This window comes from Phoxinus phoxinus (assembly GCF_949152265.1).
Source record: "Phoxinus phoxinus genome assembly, chromosome: 8".
NCBI lineage: Eukaryota > Metazoa > Chordata > Actinopteri > Cypriniformes > Leuciscidae > Phoxinus > Phoxinus phoxinus.
The window spans coordinates 37,077,181-37,093,953 of record NC_136883.1 but is presented as its reverse complement, the minus strand read 5'-3'; the positions used below and the strand labels follow the sequence as shown (position 1 = coordinate 37,093,953).

At 35.6% G+C, this 16,773-nt stretch overlaps 1 protein-coding gene across 1 annotated transcript in view; it reads right to left on the bottom strand.

Moving 5' to 3' along the window:
• The window catches only part of pepd (peptidase D), a 93,094-nt gene that overhangs the window by 57,872 nt on the left and 18,449 nt on the right, over nt 1-16,773 (bottom strand). Inside the window, exons 5-7 of the mRNA XM_079620185.1 lie at nt 7,672-7,719; nt 5,167-5,228; nt 3,237-3,281 (exon numbers count right to left, since the gene is read on the bottom strand). Coding sequence (XP_079476311.1) covers nt 3,237-3,281; nt 5,167-5,228; nt 7,672-7,719 — 155 coding nt within the window. The remainder of the gene's footprint in view (nt 1-3,236; nt 3,282-5,166; nt 5,229-7,671; nt 7,720-16,773) is intronic.

The window sequence follows — 16,773 nt, the reverse complement described above, 5'->3', positions numbered from 1 at the left end:
TAAATAATGTTTGTTTCAGAAAATAAAGGGTATTTAACTTGTCTAGATTAATTATCAATCCAAAGTTTAGGGTTAAGAAGATTTGCTCACCAAATGTATTTGCATTTACAATAAAAGTAGTATGTGAAAATATTATTACATTTAAAATAACTTGTATTGTAAAAAGTAATTTATTCCAAAGCTCATAACAACGTCAGTGTCACATGATCCTTCAGAAATCAGTATAATATGATGATTTGATGCTTAAGACACATTTATGATTATTATCAGTGTTGAAACCAGTTTTGCTACTGAACAGAAAGTGTCTTTAATCCACCAATTATGATGGAAACCAGCACTGATCACAAACTTCATGTAAATCTATTAATAATTCATCACCTATATCAGTAAATAAAGATTGTTTTGGAGAATAAAGGATATTTACTTGTGTAAATTGATTTCACCCTTCAGAAAAAGGTGTTTTTCTCAGACGGACACAAAGCTATAGGACTAGATGACCATCTTAGGCTGTTTTTCCAATGATGTAAACACATCTACTTTCTGTGCAGGTCTTTAATATCTGCAAAATGCTTCATCATGGAGAAGCAAACGGCAAATTCTCTCTGGAAATCTTTGGGTGATATGTGAAGGTGAGGAAGAGAAGCAGGCAACAAAGTTAGCAGGCGACCGTAATGAGCCGCTTTCCAGCGAGTAATAGAGGAGCGAAGCTAATGCACACGACAGCCAGAGGAGCACGAAGACCATTACAGAGAGAGAGAGAGAGAGAGAGAGAGAGGAGAGAGAGAGAGAGAGAGAGAGAGAGATGAGGGGCGAGAGAGAGAGAGGAGAGAGAGAGAGAGAGAGAGAGAGAGAGAGAGGGCGAGAGAGAGAGAGAGAGAGAGAGAGAGAGAGAGAGAGAGAGAGAGAGAGAGAGAGAGAGAGAGAGAGAGAGAGAGAGAGAGAGAGAGAGAGAGAGAGAGAGAGAGAGAGAGAGAGAGAGAGAGAGAGAGAGAGAGAGAGAGAGAGAGAGAGAGAGAGAGGAGCGGGCGAGAGAGAGCACATTGTTTGTGATGTGGTCGAGAATGAAGAGCTTTATTGCCTTTCAATAAAGAGCATTTTGTTTGAATATTTGTTGAATCTTTGATGGGAAGCAGCTCTTCTAAAAGCACTGACCACAGACTTACTAAACTCATGGAAATGTATACATAATTCACCAGCCATATTAGTAAATAACGTTTGTTTCGGAAAATAACGAGCATTTACCGTATATACCCGAATATAACTGTGCGTTCACACCGCCGGCGGCGAGAGTGTCAAAGTGGCCGGAAGCCATTCATTTTCAATGCGAGCCGGCGGCGAGCTCCAGCGAGAGCGGCGCGTCTTGGACGGCGAGAAGAGTTGAAATTTGTCAACTTTATGGTAATAAACTTTGACGCGGTTCGGCGGCAACCAGCGGCAACCAATCGAAATGTAGAAGTCCTCCGCCTGAGAGGATACCAGAGAACACAATCCTGTAAACTTTGGTTCCGACCACATTAGTTCCTAAGCAAAATGGAGGAAAAGTTCATTATTTCTGTTGCGGGTTTCCCGTTATTGTACGACGTGTGCCTGTTTACATACAGGGACATTAATAAAAAGAACGACGCATGGAAAAAGGTGTCTGAAATTGTTGGTGTTTTGTTACTTTCACATTTAAAAGATTTCATTAGGTTAACTTATACCCTACGTGTGGCCAGTCTGCACAAAATATGATCCTGATTTATGTTCAGTTCTTATTTGCTTTGCGGCTCCTTTAAATAAAGTTTTTAAAAAATCACGCATTCTAAAATCTAGAGCGCAAGAGAGTCCCTGAATCTCACGGCGTCGATGGCAGGGCGGCGAGAGCGGCAAAATTCGCTCTCGCCGGCGGCGGTGTGAACGTACAGTAAGACGACCCTGAATATAAGACGACCCCTTCATTTCCAGACTTATTTTTGGGACAAAAAGAGATTTTTGTGGAAAAAATCTGATTTTCAACAGAAAATAATTTTATTTGAAAATTGCACTGATAATTCATTCGCGTCTCGCGCAGCGTTTTAATTCAGTTAAACACAGATATTATGTTGCTTCTCTAATTTTACATGCAAGTATAGCCGAAATCACAGCACAGATATTGTTTTTATCTTATGTGTATTTGATTTCATCAGACGACGGCTCGATTATCAGGATGTTTGTGCAGATTAACATCTTGGAAGGGAGAGCTGGTTATGTTTAATGGGTCGCGTTTCAGTCGCTATTTCATATTAATTTGTTCTTTCTCCCTTTCCCCCACGATTTTGTCTATATCGCGAATATAAGACGACCCCCCAAAACCTTGTCTTATATTCGGGTGTATACAGTACTTATCTTGATTGATTACCAATTAAAAGTTTAGAGTTGATAAGATTTGCATTTACTGTAAAATTTTATTACAATTTAATATAACCGTTTTCTGTTTGGATAAAGTGTAAAATGTAATTTATTCCTGTGATCAAAGCTGAATTTTCAGCATCATTACTCCAGTCTTCAGTGTCACATGATCCTCCAGAAATCAGTATAATATGATGCTTAAGAAACATTTATGATTATTATCAATGTTAGACTCATTACATGCAAAGTGAGATATTTCAAGCCTTTATTAGTTATAATTTTGATGATTATGGCTTACAGCTTATGAAAACATTTTCACGATATTCTAATTTTGAGTTTTGGGGTTTTCATAATCTGCCATAATCATCAAAATTATAACAAATAAAGGCTTGAAATATCTCAAGTTGAATTACTGAAATAAATGAACTTTTGCACCATATTATAATTTTCCCAGTTTATATCAGTAAATAATTTGTTGAATATCAATTTTCAATAACAGAAATTCCCCTTCTATGAAGATTAATATAATGAAGCAATGACTTCAGTAGTGTCTGAATGCTTAATGATGCTCCGTTAATTAAAAACAAGAGTGATTAAACAAGCTTTCTCGAACACATTAAGAACAAACTTAAGATGCAATGACAATCACAACACAACAAGATGAAACAACACAACTTCCCCAGTAATGAAGCGCCAGTAATCGCCCTCGAGTTTATCTTTCATCGGCGATCAAACGTTTGCTAATTGGAGTAACTGACAAACTTGCTTTGATTTTGTTAATTGGACTTTAGTAACGAGCGCAGGTTTTGTGCTTCAGTTATTAAGACATCACTCGTGTGAGAAATGTGTGTGATATAAATGACACTCACCGCTCCACAATCACAGGGTGCAGAAGCGAGTTATTCACCTGAAACCTGCAGAAGAGAAGAAATAACATGAAAATATGTCTTCATTTCCAACACTGCATTTATTGTTTTAAAGTGCCCCCGCAGTCAATCATTAAAACTCATCTGTGATCACCGAAATTACATATTTAAGAGTTTTTTTCCCTTGAAAAATATTCTTTATGACTTCAAATATCTTGAATGTAACTCGACACCCTTGCCTCATTTAGTATGCGCGGTGCTATGAATATGCAAATGAGCCCCGCCTCCACTCACTCACTCACTCAGAGATCCACTGGTTGACGATCACACGTTGATCTGATTGGTTACAAGGTAGTGTGTGACGTCAGAAACACCAGCGATTTCAAACCGTGTTTTTGAGACTGTCTTTGGTTCACTGCAGTTTTAAGCAGAAAATACTCAGCAATGCTGTCCACTTATGAACTTACACACGGTTTGTGTTAAAGCAGATTAAAAACACTACATAGACACATAAACTACATTAAAAGCTGGATTTAGTGTTTACATGAACGCTGGACATGTGATCGGGTTGATGTGCCCGATCACATGTTTATATCTCACAAGCTTCAAATTGGGATATATTTTTTTGACATGCGCACACTACACAAATATTCAGAGTTTCCACTTAATTTATCCATTTCTGGTCATAATTTGGAGAGTAACTCGATTTACACACCGCCGTCACTCCTGCCGTCATGTGTGTGTTACGCTGCTTCCTGATATCACGTGCGCAAACACACATAACCGATATTTATATATATATAAAACAGTTATATCCGGTCGAACGATGTATTAATTAACTTCAGATTGGATTTTCAAGTCAAGTCATCTTCATTTATATTATTCATCAACAATGTAGAGTGTTTCAAAGCGGCTTTACAGTGATAAACGTATAATTCAAGGTAACAGAGATTGTTTTGTCTTTATAGCGGTTCTTGAATAATGTTATTTTCCAGCTAAAGTTAGTTTTGATTGATTCACTTCACTTTATTAAATTAGAGGCCGCTTAGACGACACCGTTCTCTCTACACAGACTTTAAACGTGAACCTGTGAGAAACGCTCTGGTAATATGTTTTATGCTTTGATGATAGTTGTGATTGTGTTGGTAATACGCACTAACGCTAAACGATGTGTCGCGCCTCTAACAAGTGCTTTCGATCTTCTTTCTGCTCTGAATGGTGTGTGTGTAAACACTGAGTTTGTCCCAGCATCGAGAACGAACTGATGCTTTTCAAGCGTCTCCATACTTGGAAAAACTGCGGAAAACTACTTTAAAACAGGACATATTTTCAGCGGGTCTGGGATTAGCATTACCTGAGGTCATTTTTCCAGACCTTTTTACTGAAGGTAAAAGTCGGCGTAATCTTTACTGACATTGTCCATGATGATCACTGAGATGCACACTCAGACGGGACTAATATCACTGAGAAGCTCTGGGGATTATTACTGTACCCCTCCATGTTAAACTAGTGCCGTCCGAATAGGGCTGTTGGTTCACTGCAGTTTTAAGGAGAAAATACTCTCTTAATTTTACACATGATTTGTCTTAAAGCGTATTAAAAACACCATATAGACACATAAACAACATTAAAAGCTGGAGTTTCACCACAGGGGGACTTTAACATTTCAACCCTCCTCATGTTTGTTTGCGCTCTTTGTGTAAAACCGATGACATTTGCTTTGATATTTTGCAATGCAATAACATTCATTTCTCACGTACAAATGTTACAGTAACGGGTAATGTTGAAGATCTAATCACTAATCTCTCAAAATGATTCTCATTATGAGTGTTTTGGTGCATCAGGCTTTTTCTCCGAGCACATGGAGGACACGTGCGCTGCTTTCCCGGGAATGAGTTTCAGGAACAGACTCTGAATAATGGATGAAACTCACCGGCTGATGCCTTCAAAGGACGCTTCACGACAGGTGCTGCCGCTATCAGTGTTCAGTCCCCGCTATATATATATATATATATACACACACACACACACACACACACACACACACACACACACACACACACACACACACACACACACACACAGAGAGAGAGAGAGAGAGAGAGAGAGAGAGACAGAGACATTAAACCTGCTCATTATCTCTCTATCCAGAGTCATAGAACAGAAGTAAAGTCACACCGTTACTGGCAGTCTGAATGTCTGAATATCACAATTTACCATAATTCAGACATAATTCAGGGAGACTTATGAAAACATGCCCTGGTCACTGCATGCATGTATGTATATATATACACTATTAAGTTTTAGACTAAAAAGTAATTTTTTATACTAAACTATGTACAAAATATTTTTTTATTATATATATATATATATATAAAAAGTATATTATATATATATATATACATAAAAAGTTAAATCATAAAAAGGTATATACATATATAAATGTATCGATCTATATACAATATCATAATATATTGATCATGTAAATACAATAATAATATTATTATTATATATAATTGGTATTATACTATTAATAATTGTATTATATTATAATTTAATAATAATAATATTATGATTAAAATATAATTTAAAAAAATTATAATTTATGATATAAATAAAAAGTTAATTTATTTCAGTAATTCAACTTAAAAGGTGAAACTAACATATTATATAGACTCATTACATGCAAAGTGAGATATTACAAGCCTTTATTTGTTATAATTAGTATAACACAATATTCTCAAAATTAGAATATTGTGAAAAGGTTCATAATCTGTAAGCCATAATCATCACACTTATAATAAATAAAGGCTTGAAATATCTCACTTTGCATGTAATGAGTCTATATAATATATTAGTTTCACCTTTTAAGTTGAATTACTGAAATAAATGAACTTTTGCACCATATTCTAATTTTTCAAGTTTCACCTGTACAGTGTTTCCGCTACATTCATTCAGCCGTGGTGGGCCGCCACACCAAAAATCCTCCCGCCACGGCTGCAGCTTCTCAGTGAGGTCCGTCCGATATTGTGCATACTATTGTGTTATTGTTAAGCCCCACTAAAGGCATACAAAACATTGTAAAGCACCATAAAGTTTTCGTGCACTATATTCCAAGACTTCTAAAGTCATTCGATAGCATAATGTGAGGTAAAAAATAATATTGAAGTCGTTAAGTTAAAGTTAATGGAAACTCATCTCTCCTCAGTCATTCTCCATTCAGAACTCAAACAGCGCGTCGCGTTCGGTTACGAGTAACACGATGACACTCTCCAAGATCAATGTTCACATTATTATACTTTATTTGTAGATAAAGGTCTATGGTTTGCATAAAATTACTTTATCTTACTGTTACTGGAGTTTATTGCGTTAGTTCTGTTAGATTACAGCACTGAGCACTCTGAATTCGAATTGTTCTTCATGCGCACTGTAACTGAAATGTAAAACTGTTAAAAGAAAAGGCTAAATAAACTGTTGCATAGATATAATACAGTAAGCATCAAATATCTCTTCGCTTTGTGCTTTTAAATAAAGTGTGCCAGTCAGAGAGACTGGTAGTTGTGAAACAGTAGTAGGCTATTTCGTGTGTTGTCTGTGTACTCTGCTAACACTTTTCAATGCGACGCGCTGCACGCTGTGACTTAGAGTTGCTTCAAGTGCATCATTCGGCGCACGGGATGCGCATAATCGCATTGCCGCTGTAAATTGGAACCTTCATATTATAACTAGAAAAACTATTTTTCGATTAATCGTTTTTTAAATTGTGGTTAATTCAATATCGATTCTCAAAGGCTATGAATCGATTTTTTTCCCCCATATTTATTTATATATCACCCAAAAGCCAGTATTAGTTTTCCTACACTTCATAGGCTTGCAGCCTCCATGTTATTCTAATGCAGTTAGATTTTATGTTTGTTTTATCTTAAACATAAAATAACCTGATCCTGTTTGATCAAGGCATGAGACTGTTCTGACTTTTTCAATAATCAATTTTTCATCTTGCATCAAAATCCTGTCTATTCATTGTATGCATTTGATATATATGGTTTGGTTCTGTTTTAATGTACCCAAGTGTACCTAAAATAATAAGAGTTTAATATACTGGGTCTTAATTTCTTTTTATTAATTAACCACTCGTAAACTTATGTTCACTGTTCTTTTTTATAAATATAGGTTTTGTGTTAAATCTACAGTATATTCATTGAGTGGAATCGAGAATCGAAATTGAATCGAATTGAGAGCTTGCGAATTGAAATCGAATCGGAATATCACGCATGGGCGACGCCCCCTCCCCCTGGGGAAATGGGCCTGCCACCACAGCTGGAAAAAATCCTAGAGGAAACGCTGCTGTATATATATATATATACTCCAATTAACAATAAGAGACATGATTGTCATCCTGAAAAACTTCACGTGAAATAAAGAAGAAAGAATTTACCAGTGTAAGGAGGACACTTGGCTTCATTTTGCTCAGCACATCAGCGATCTGTGAAGAAAAGCTTTCATTAGAGTGGATAATTTAAGCGAAACATCGTCCGCCTGTAAGAACATCAGTGCAAACCCCCGGACGCCACTGACAGGTGCACTAATGAACAAAAGCCATGAAGCCTTTGAGGTGAGATCTTATGAAAGAAGAAGACATCAGACACACACCTTAAATGTCAACCAATGAAAGAGAGAATCATCAATAATCTTCAGCTGTGTGAACAAAAACAGCAAAGGATTCTGGGAAAGAACACCTGAGCTGTCTTATGTGCTCCACGGAGTGGATGAGACGCGCTTTAAGCCCACAGGACGAATCAAACACAGACTATATCACCTCAGGGCAGATTTCACATTTCTGCCTGAAAGCTCTACAGAAATCCATACTGACGACACCAGCACTGAATATTAAAAGGGATATTACATCCAAAAAAATATTTATTTAACCTGATCTTGTTCCAAACCTGTAAAAAAAAAGCTGTTATTTATATGCATGGACCACAAAACATCTCATTTTGTTCATGCAAAAGCAATGATTTAACTAATACAGCTGTCATGAACACAGATTGACCATGTGACGAGTAAAGCTTCCAGCATCTCTCTGCGTCCTGGACGTATGAAGCCAGCGAGGACATCAGATTAATCCCACGCGGGGGGGCGAATGGTTAACGCTCCTGATCCCACGAATTACAAACATGCCACGTCTAGAGAATATGAGCTGAGGGACAGATCAGGAGATGTCAGAACTAGATATTGCCATATTCAAAGTGTGCTTATGACAGTGTCAACTACACAAAATCAATCAAAACTACCGTATTTTCCAGACTATAACTCCGGTTTCACACTGCAGATTTTTTTCGGCGTGCATGTTCATCAGTGAGTGCATTCACACCGGCACCAATGCTCAATTAAAGTGAAAACACACTTTTGATGGACAAAATAAATATGATTTCACACAAAAAGTGCCCAAAATGTCCAGAATTTGCATGTCTAGTGTGTTTTAACAAGAACTGGAGTAGGCTACGTCAGAAAAGAAAATTAGTCTTAAGACTCAAAAATATAGGCTATAGAAAATGTACCCAGTTTGGGTGAAAGTAGGCTATGGTTATGATGATAAAAATAAATAAATAAAGTACACGAGCCAGAAAATATGATAAACTTTCTTCTTTTAGTTTATTATGTAATACTCGGACAGGCTCTAGCAATACCCAAATAAAACCCGAGTTTGCTGTCTTTTCCCCCGCCGATCGAGTTTACTGTCCGGTTCAGGCCATTTTTATACATGAAACATGAAGTGATTTTAAGGAAGAATTTATTTACTACACAATCACAATAAAAAAAATACATAGAAAACAAGCATTTCTCAAAACAGGACTATTTACAAAGTTGTAATGATTTTTTTTTTAATACTGGTTTACTTATTTTTATATATCATTGTTTGAAATGGTTCTTCTGTCGGCGTTTAGTAGAGAAAACACGCTGTGGAGCCGCTGCACGAACGCTTCCACTGGACTGGACTATAAGTCGCATCAGTCAAAAAATGCGTCATGAAGAGGAAAAAAACATATATAAGTCGCATTTATCTATAAATTTATTTCACAAAATCCAAGACCAAGAACAGACATTTAATCTGGAAAGGTTATTCAGCTCCACAACACAGAACAACAGCTGAATAGTGTCCGGTGTGTTAGCGTAACACATTAACAGTTATCAGTGTTGGGAAAGTTCACTTTCTACATGAACTAGTTCAAAGTTCAGTTCACAAATTTTAAAATGAACTAGTTCTTTTTTTTCATGTTGCTGCGAGCTATTATTCTTCTAAATGATTGCCACAGCCCTATAAAACCACAGCAATTATTTGATCAGTTTTAACACAGAAGCTGTGCGTCAGATGTTCATCCTCACCGACCTCGTCATAAAACTCGTTTAAATGATCATGTGACGCCTACATGGTGCTTTTGGTTTTGATTTTAGTGATGAGTCGTTCATGAATTCATTCATTGCCACATGACAAATGAATGAAAGACTCGGAAGGTAAAGTAATTATTTATGTTCCCTGTAAACGATTTTTGACTGCATTATAATGATTTAATAATTCAGAATATGATCAAGATTGCGTAAGTGGATATGTTCGGGGAATTTGCCTGTTAATAGTATAACATTTAAAGCCCCTTAAATGAACGAAATGACAAGATTTGTTCATTTTGATGAACGAGATCGAACAAGAGAGTCGGTAGACACTGGCGGCGGGTGTTGCCAGATTGGGTGTGGGTATTAAGTTTCCGCCACAGTATGTGGCGGAAACTTAATAGTTTCCGCCACATATTAAGGCTGGTTTATGGGGTGTTTTAGCTGGTTTTTGCCTGGAAGGCTCTATAGAAATCTGGCGCCCTATTGACGAAGTTAAACTGAGAGAGCGTGCCGTTCACCGACACCAGAATGAACGAGTTCACAGTAACGTTCATCAGGCAGTAATACAGTACGTTCAGCTCACGTTCACCCAACATATGAACGAGTTCATGAACTATCGTTCAATGAACGCGTTCAGGCACAACACTGTCAGTTATTCAGCTGCACATTAGCATAAAGAACATACACCTGTGAGGCTGAGGTAAACTAACATTAGCCAGCGAGTCCAGCAAGTTACCGGTGTTGTGCCGAATTTCGACTCCCTGCCAAATTATTTGCCAATACATTTTTAAGATAAAAAGTTGCATCTGTTAATATTAGTTAATGAACTGTGAAGTAGCATGAACATTAAAGTTAATAAATGCTGTAAAATATACAGCATTAACTAATGTTAACAAATTAGTAACCCAAACTTTACTGAGCAACGGCCTGATCATTGATTTTCTGCCTGAAAGCTGCAGAATAAATGCAGACGCCGTGCAGCAGCTGTTCATCATCTGCACGCTTCACAGGTATAAATAATTGATTATTTTGTAAGCAGGCAAGGTTTGACTTATGACTCTGGAAGAAAGTCAGAGGTTTGCAAATAAAATCAGGGTTTCTGCAGGTATCTTCAAATTAAACGTAATGCTTTTTAATGCCATTTAAATTTGTAATGCATGACACTAACCACAGATATATATATATAAAGCTGTCAGTCGATTACAAAAATAAACTCAATCACAATTTTTTCTGATTAATCACAATTAAAAACACTTACATTTTTGTAGGTTTATATCTAGTTTATATATTTTTAAATATATAATTTCACAGTCAATCTCCAAATTAATGTAGAAACCACATAAAGACAGTCTATTTCAAATACTTGTTTAATGGCAACTTTTTTAATGAATGAACGTCAGTCTCACTGATACTAATACAGCTATTGATAAAAATGTAATGTTTTTTAAAGCCTTATTTTTCCGCAAAATCCATTTAATGACTTTTAATGCCCCGGGGAAACCCTGAAAAAGGTGGAAGATTTTAAGGAACACTTTATGGTTAGGAGGATTAATGCATTAACATGAACTAATAATGAACAATATATATTTTACAGCATTTATTAATCTTTGTTAATCTAAGTTAATAAAAACAATGGTTCATGTTAGTTCAAACTGAATTAAATGTTAATGCACAACTTTAAATAATTTGCATTGTTGCTTCTCCAACTTAAAAAACAACACAAAGCAACACCTGAGGGATTGTTTTCCGTCCATGCTTGAAACTATTTAGCATTTAAAAGGTAGTTCAGGCGTAACTAAACTGATATTTCATGATGTGCAGTGATGTTACCAGATTAAACACTAATGTGTTGCTTGGCTGTGGGTGAGATTGACCTGATGTTAAACCCATAATGCGTACGGTGGTCATGTGGTCTGACATCAGTGCAAAAACAGTCAAACTATAGGCCTATAATAAAACAGACTCATCGCTTCACAAAGAAATAGTGCAAACACATCAACTATAGCAAACGCTATGACAAACGGGTGATTTAGTTAGAATTAAAATCGCTTTAATTATAAAAAACGGTAACACTTTACAATAAGGTCCCATTAGTTATTAAATGCATGAACTATTATTAACTAACAATGAGCAATACATCTGTTGCATTTAGGGATGCACCAATATGAACATTTTGGCCGATACCGAGAACCGATAATTCTTTATATTTGAAAGCCGATAACCGATATATTGACCGATAAATTTAAACCCAAATTTTTATATAATTTTTGAGAGCCTGATTACAAAAATAAAAGTCTCACCATTTAAAGCCATGCAAGCACACAATTATAATGTTCACAATATATTTTTATATAGCCGATATGACAGACTTGTTGTACTTTACTGTATTTTCCTTTTTTTAAATTATTCCAATCATATTTCAAGCAATTCAAAACCATCATGATGAACAGTGTGCATCTGTCTCAGCTGAAGGAAATAATACATCAGCTTTAATATATCTCAGATATAATATCTGACAAATATTCTTATCGGGCCGATAACGATAACTTTAAAAATAAAATCAACATATATCAGCCGATTCCGATATGGTGGCCGATATATCGTGCATCCCTAGTTACATTATTTATTAATCTAAGCTAAATGTTCATGGTTAGTTTATGTCAGCTCATGTTCATTAAATAATATTAACAGATGCAACGTTTGATTTTAATAAGTATAAACTAGTATTATATTGGCATAGCACAGCTATTACATATTTAAAACAGTAATATCCTATACTAAACCTAAACTAATCTTGACAAACTATATATCATTTGAAAGCTTACAATCTCTAGATTACATATTTGGAGACTGATTTTCTAAATAAATGACAGAGCCGTAATTTATCAATTTGCAACAAGAATATGTTCATCCTCCTAAGGCGTGATCAGACCTTTATTTTGAAATAGTGATGAACATGAAAAATCATGAAAGAATGATAGAAACCTCAGTTTGTTTTCATGCCAAGAGTTCAAAAGATAGCATCCGTTCAATTCTTTTAGAAAAAAAAGGTCTACATTTTTTTTTAAATAAAGAAAAAATATAATAGATTCAGCATTAGTGATGTGGCATGAGCTATAATGCACATACGTGATCTTCTGTGTTTCTTAGAGGTTGAGTTCATTTCTAAATCTGCCAAACTTCCAACACTACTTCTGAATAGGATGTCTACTTCATAAATTTTATGAAAATTGTAAAAATAATGGTTCAGACTCAAACAACATATGGAAATGGAGGCGCCCTTATATGGGCAGTGATGTCCACTAGTGGAGAAGTGTGGTACTGCGCACAAACTAAATCTCACTGAACGCTCATTTTCTGAGATATCAACCTAACATTTGAAACAACTTGTTCAGACTTTTGGCTTTGATTTTTTTTTTTTTTTGCATTTTTAGAGTCCACCAGGTTTTGAAAATATATATTTTATATAAAATATGAATAATTACATTTTTAACACTGTACATTTTCATAAACTCAAACTTCTATAACTTTTTTTCTGTTTAACTTTCTTAATTTATTTCACTTCTACAAAAATCTACCAAATGTCTTTAAATCAAGATCTAATCTTACATCTATATTCCAAAGCATTCCTGAATTACAACCATTTAAGTTCAAAATGTGCATTTTCATGTCTATTAAAAAAAGGGGTGCCGCTTAAGATAATATGGTATAAGCTTGAAACATTAACAAGGATTAATAAATAATTTCAAATTAAGTTAACAAATGAAACCTTATTTCAAAGTCTTACCATAAAAATATACTGAGTCATCTTGTTTATAACCAATAAAATATTGCACTTGGCATTAAATGGTTAAAAGGAATTGTGATCATTTTCTTAATTAAACAAAACATACTGAACAGATGGCAAAGGGCTGAAATATTACATTAATCAGAGTTCTGCAAAATAAATAAATAAAACACGACAACACCAAAACTGAGACTTTTTAAACAACCTGCTTAATCAGAGATATTGTAGAGAAGGCAGATTACTGAAGACAGATGGCGGAGGAAAGTGGCACGCAAGATAAATGGCCAACTTTTAAAACATTTGAACAAAACCTCCGAGCTTAATTGCGTCTGGCAGCCGTGTCAAACACCCTTCATTATTCTAATTTTATGAGTGATCAAGATTAATGGTTTTAAAGTGTCAAAAAAATCAATGTAAACAAAATCAATAGTGTTTTCATTTGACATTCTCGCCTACTGCGCTGAAGAGCAACACATCTCAACGTAAGTGGAAAATGACTGTCATTAAAAGCAATCATACGACGTGCCTGATTGAATATTATGGAGGAGTCAAGCATCTGTGTGTGTGTGTGTGTGTGTGTGACGGGATCAGATCAGGACAAACCCAACGTGATCCCAAACTCATGATCTCATCTGATGATAGAACTGACAAAAAAAATGAATTATCTGCTAAAAATACGCATTTTTACACCATTAGCGTCACTAAACAGAGCTGCAAAAATGACTGAAATCTCCAATTTGCCATTGGATGGACAAAAAGATGCACAAAAAACTGTGGAAATATGGAAATATGAACGACAACTGTATGAATGCAGACGCTGTGCAGCCGTACATCATCTTTACGTTTCTGCGGTATAAATATTGTATTATTTTGTAAGCAGGCTAGGTTTGACTTATGACTCTGAATTACTTATTTATCATTTAACGCCACATCAAATGCTTTATTCATGGAAAACTCAAGAGTAATAAAATTGAAAATAATCACAATACACTAAAAAAAAGTGTTTGTCTTGTTTTACGGTACACACATCAAAACATTCTTAAATCAAGATACATTTACTGGAGACGCAACATTACAAAAGATGTGAAGCCTTTTCTGGAAAATGTATCAAAATTAAGCAAATTTATGCTTAAAACAAGAGCAAATATCTGCCAATGGGGTCATAAAAAATTGACTTATTCAAAGGGAAAACACGATTATTTTTCTTACCACTTTGACAGATATGAGGTCCTTGTTTTGAGCAAAAACTTACTTAATTTTGATAAACAATTTTCTGTAAACAAGACTCCTGATTTAAGAATGTTTTGATGTTTGTGCTGGAAAACAAGACAGGAATACTGAGGAAGAACATCATTTTTTGCAGTGTAACAATAATATACTGTTATAATTGTATACAATAACTTAACAATAACACCTCTACAAACAAACAAACAAAAATAAATGAAAATAATAACAATAATACCAATAAGTTATATAAAATCAGTCAATTTGATATTTTAATAAAAAAAAATATATATATATTCTAATATTTTAGCTGGAGAAGCTTTCTTAAAAATGTCCATTAATGTACTTTCTGAATAAAAAAAACGTCTGTCGCCATGGTTACGTCATGGCTATGGCAGTACGAGTGGAAACCGATGATAGCGCGTCATTGACGGGCAAATTTTTTTTCCGGGACGGGCCATTATTTAAAATTCGAATTTCTCTGAAATAAAAAATCTTTGGAGACTTTTGGAATATTGTAAGTACACAACTGCAGAAAATATATCACACTGTGCAAGTGATTTTTGGATATTTTATTACAAAATTCTTACATATTGTACCTTTAATTTCAAAAACGGAATTGCACAAATAACGTCAGGCTTCTTGAAATCTCCAATATGCCATCAAAAAGATGCTCAAACAAACAAAATAAAATGTTTTTTGTTTTGCATATTAAACTGAAGTTTGTTTCAACAACAAACAAACCACGACAGCATCTTATGATGAAGTTTGCACAAACACATTTACAGTCCGAGGACTCTGAAAGTCACGCTTGCGTATATTATCTATCAGCTGAGGGCGACGGAGACGAGGACGTTGTGAATGTCACAGACCCTCAGCGTGTCGGGAATCCCGAAGCGGCCCGTCTCAGGGTCTGTGAGCGCGCGGGATTAAACACGGGGTGTTTGTGGGTGTTGTATTTGCCTCGGAGATTTCATTTGTTTTGTAAGATTACAGATATCTCCCTGTGTTTTCTGCTCGCAGCATCTCTGTTTGCCTTCTCAAATGATCTGTTTAAGCAGCGCTGAGAGGAACCTCGGGAGAAGGTCATTAACGCTCAGGCTCACAGAGAACAGAAGAGTGGAGGAGGAACTGAGATTCACTTGTGTATTCAAATGAAAAAGGGAGCACAGAAAACACAAAAAACTGTCACCGCCACCACTATATATACATATATGTGACCCAGGACCACACAACTTAGTCTTGTGTGTCAATTTTACGCAATTGAGATTTATACATCACATGAAAGCTGAATAAATCATCTTTCCATTGATGTGTGGTTTGTTAGGATAGGACAATATTTGGTCGAGACACAACTATTGAAAATCTGGAATCTGAGGAGCAAAAAAATCGAAACATTGAGAAAATCTCCTTTAAAGTTGTGCATTTATGTTCACGATTGTGCTGCATTCACTCACAAAAATACATGTTTTATATATTTATTTACTAAATTTACTAAATATCTTCATGGAACATGATCTTAATATCCTCATGATTTTTGGTATAAAAGAAAAATCGATAATTTTGACCCATACAATGTATTGTTGGCTATACCCGTGCGACTCCAGACTGGGTTTGTGATCCAGGCTCACATATATCAACAGGACAATATTTGGCCATTTCGATATCATTGCATTAGCTGGTAACCAGTATCGACAGTGCACTTTTTCCCCGTTAACAAAATTTCAGACCATAAGGATGGATAACTTGCTTTCTAAATATTTTGCTATCATACATCAGAGAAAAACTCATTAAAGTGTCTCTATTATGCCAATTTAAAGGTCTCCTACAATCGATTTACAGTCATCCAAGGTGAAAAATCACAAATGTCCTCATAATCTCCACTGCAGCATCAGCTCTTTTCTCTCGGTCTCTGAAACGCTTCCATCAAAGATTCAGTCTCTCTAAGCCCCGCCTCTCTGAGAGCTGCTCTGCTGTGATTGGTCAGAAAGAAAACGGTCATTATTATATCTGAATCTCAGCTCTTGATCACAGTGATACGAACAGTAACGATGGCGTGGGTTTTACCGTCTCAATCTCAGAAAACAGCGTCTTCTCCACATGAACAACACGAACCGAACTCTTCCAGTCTCAGAT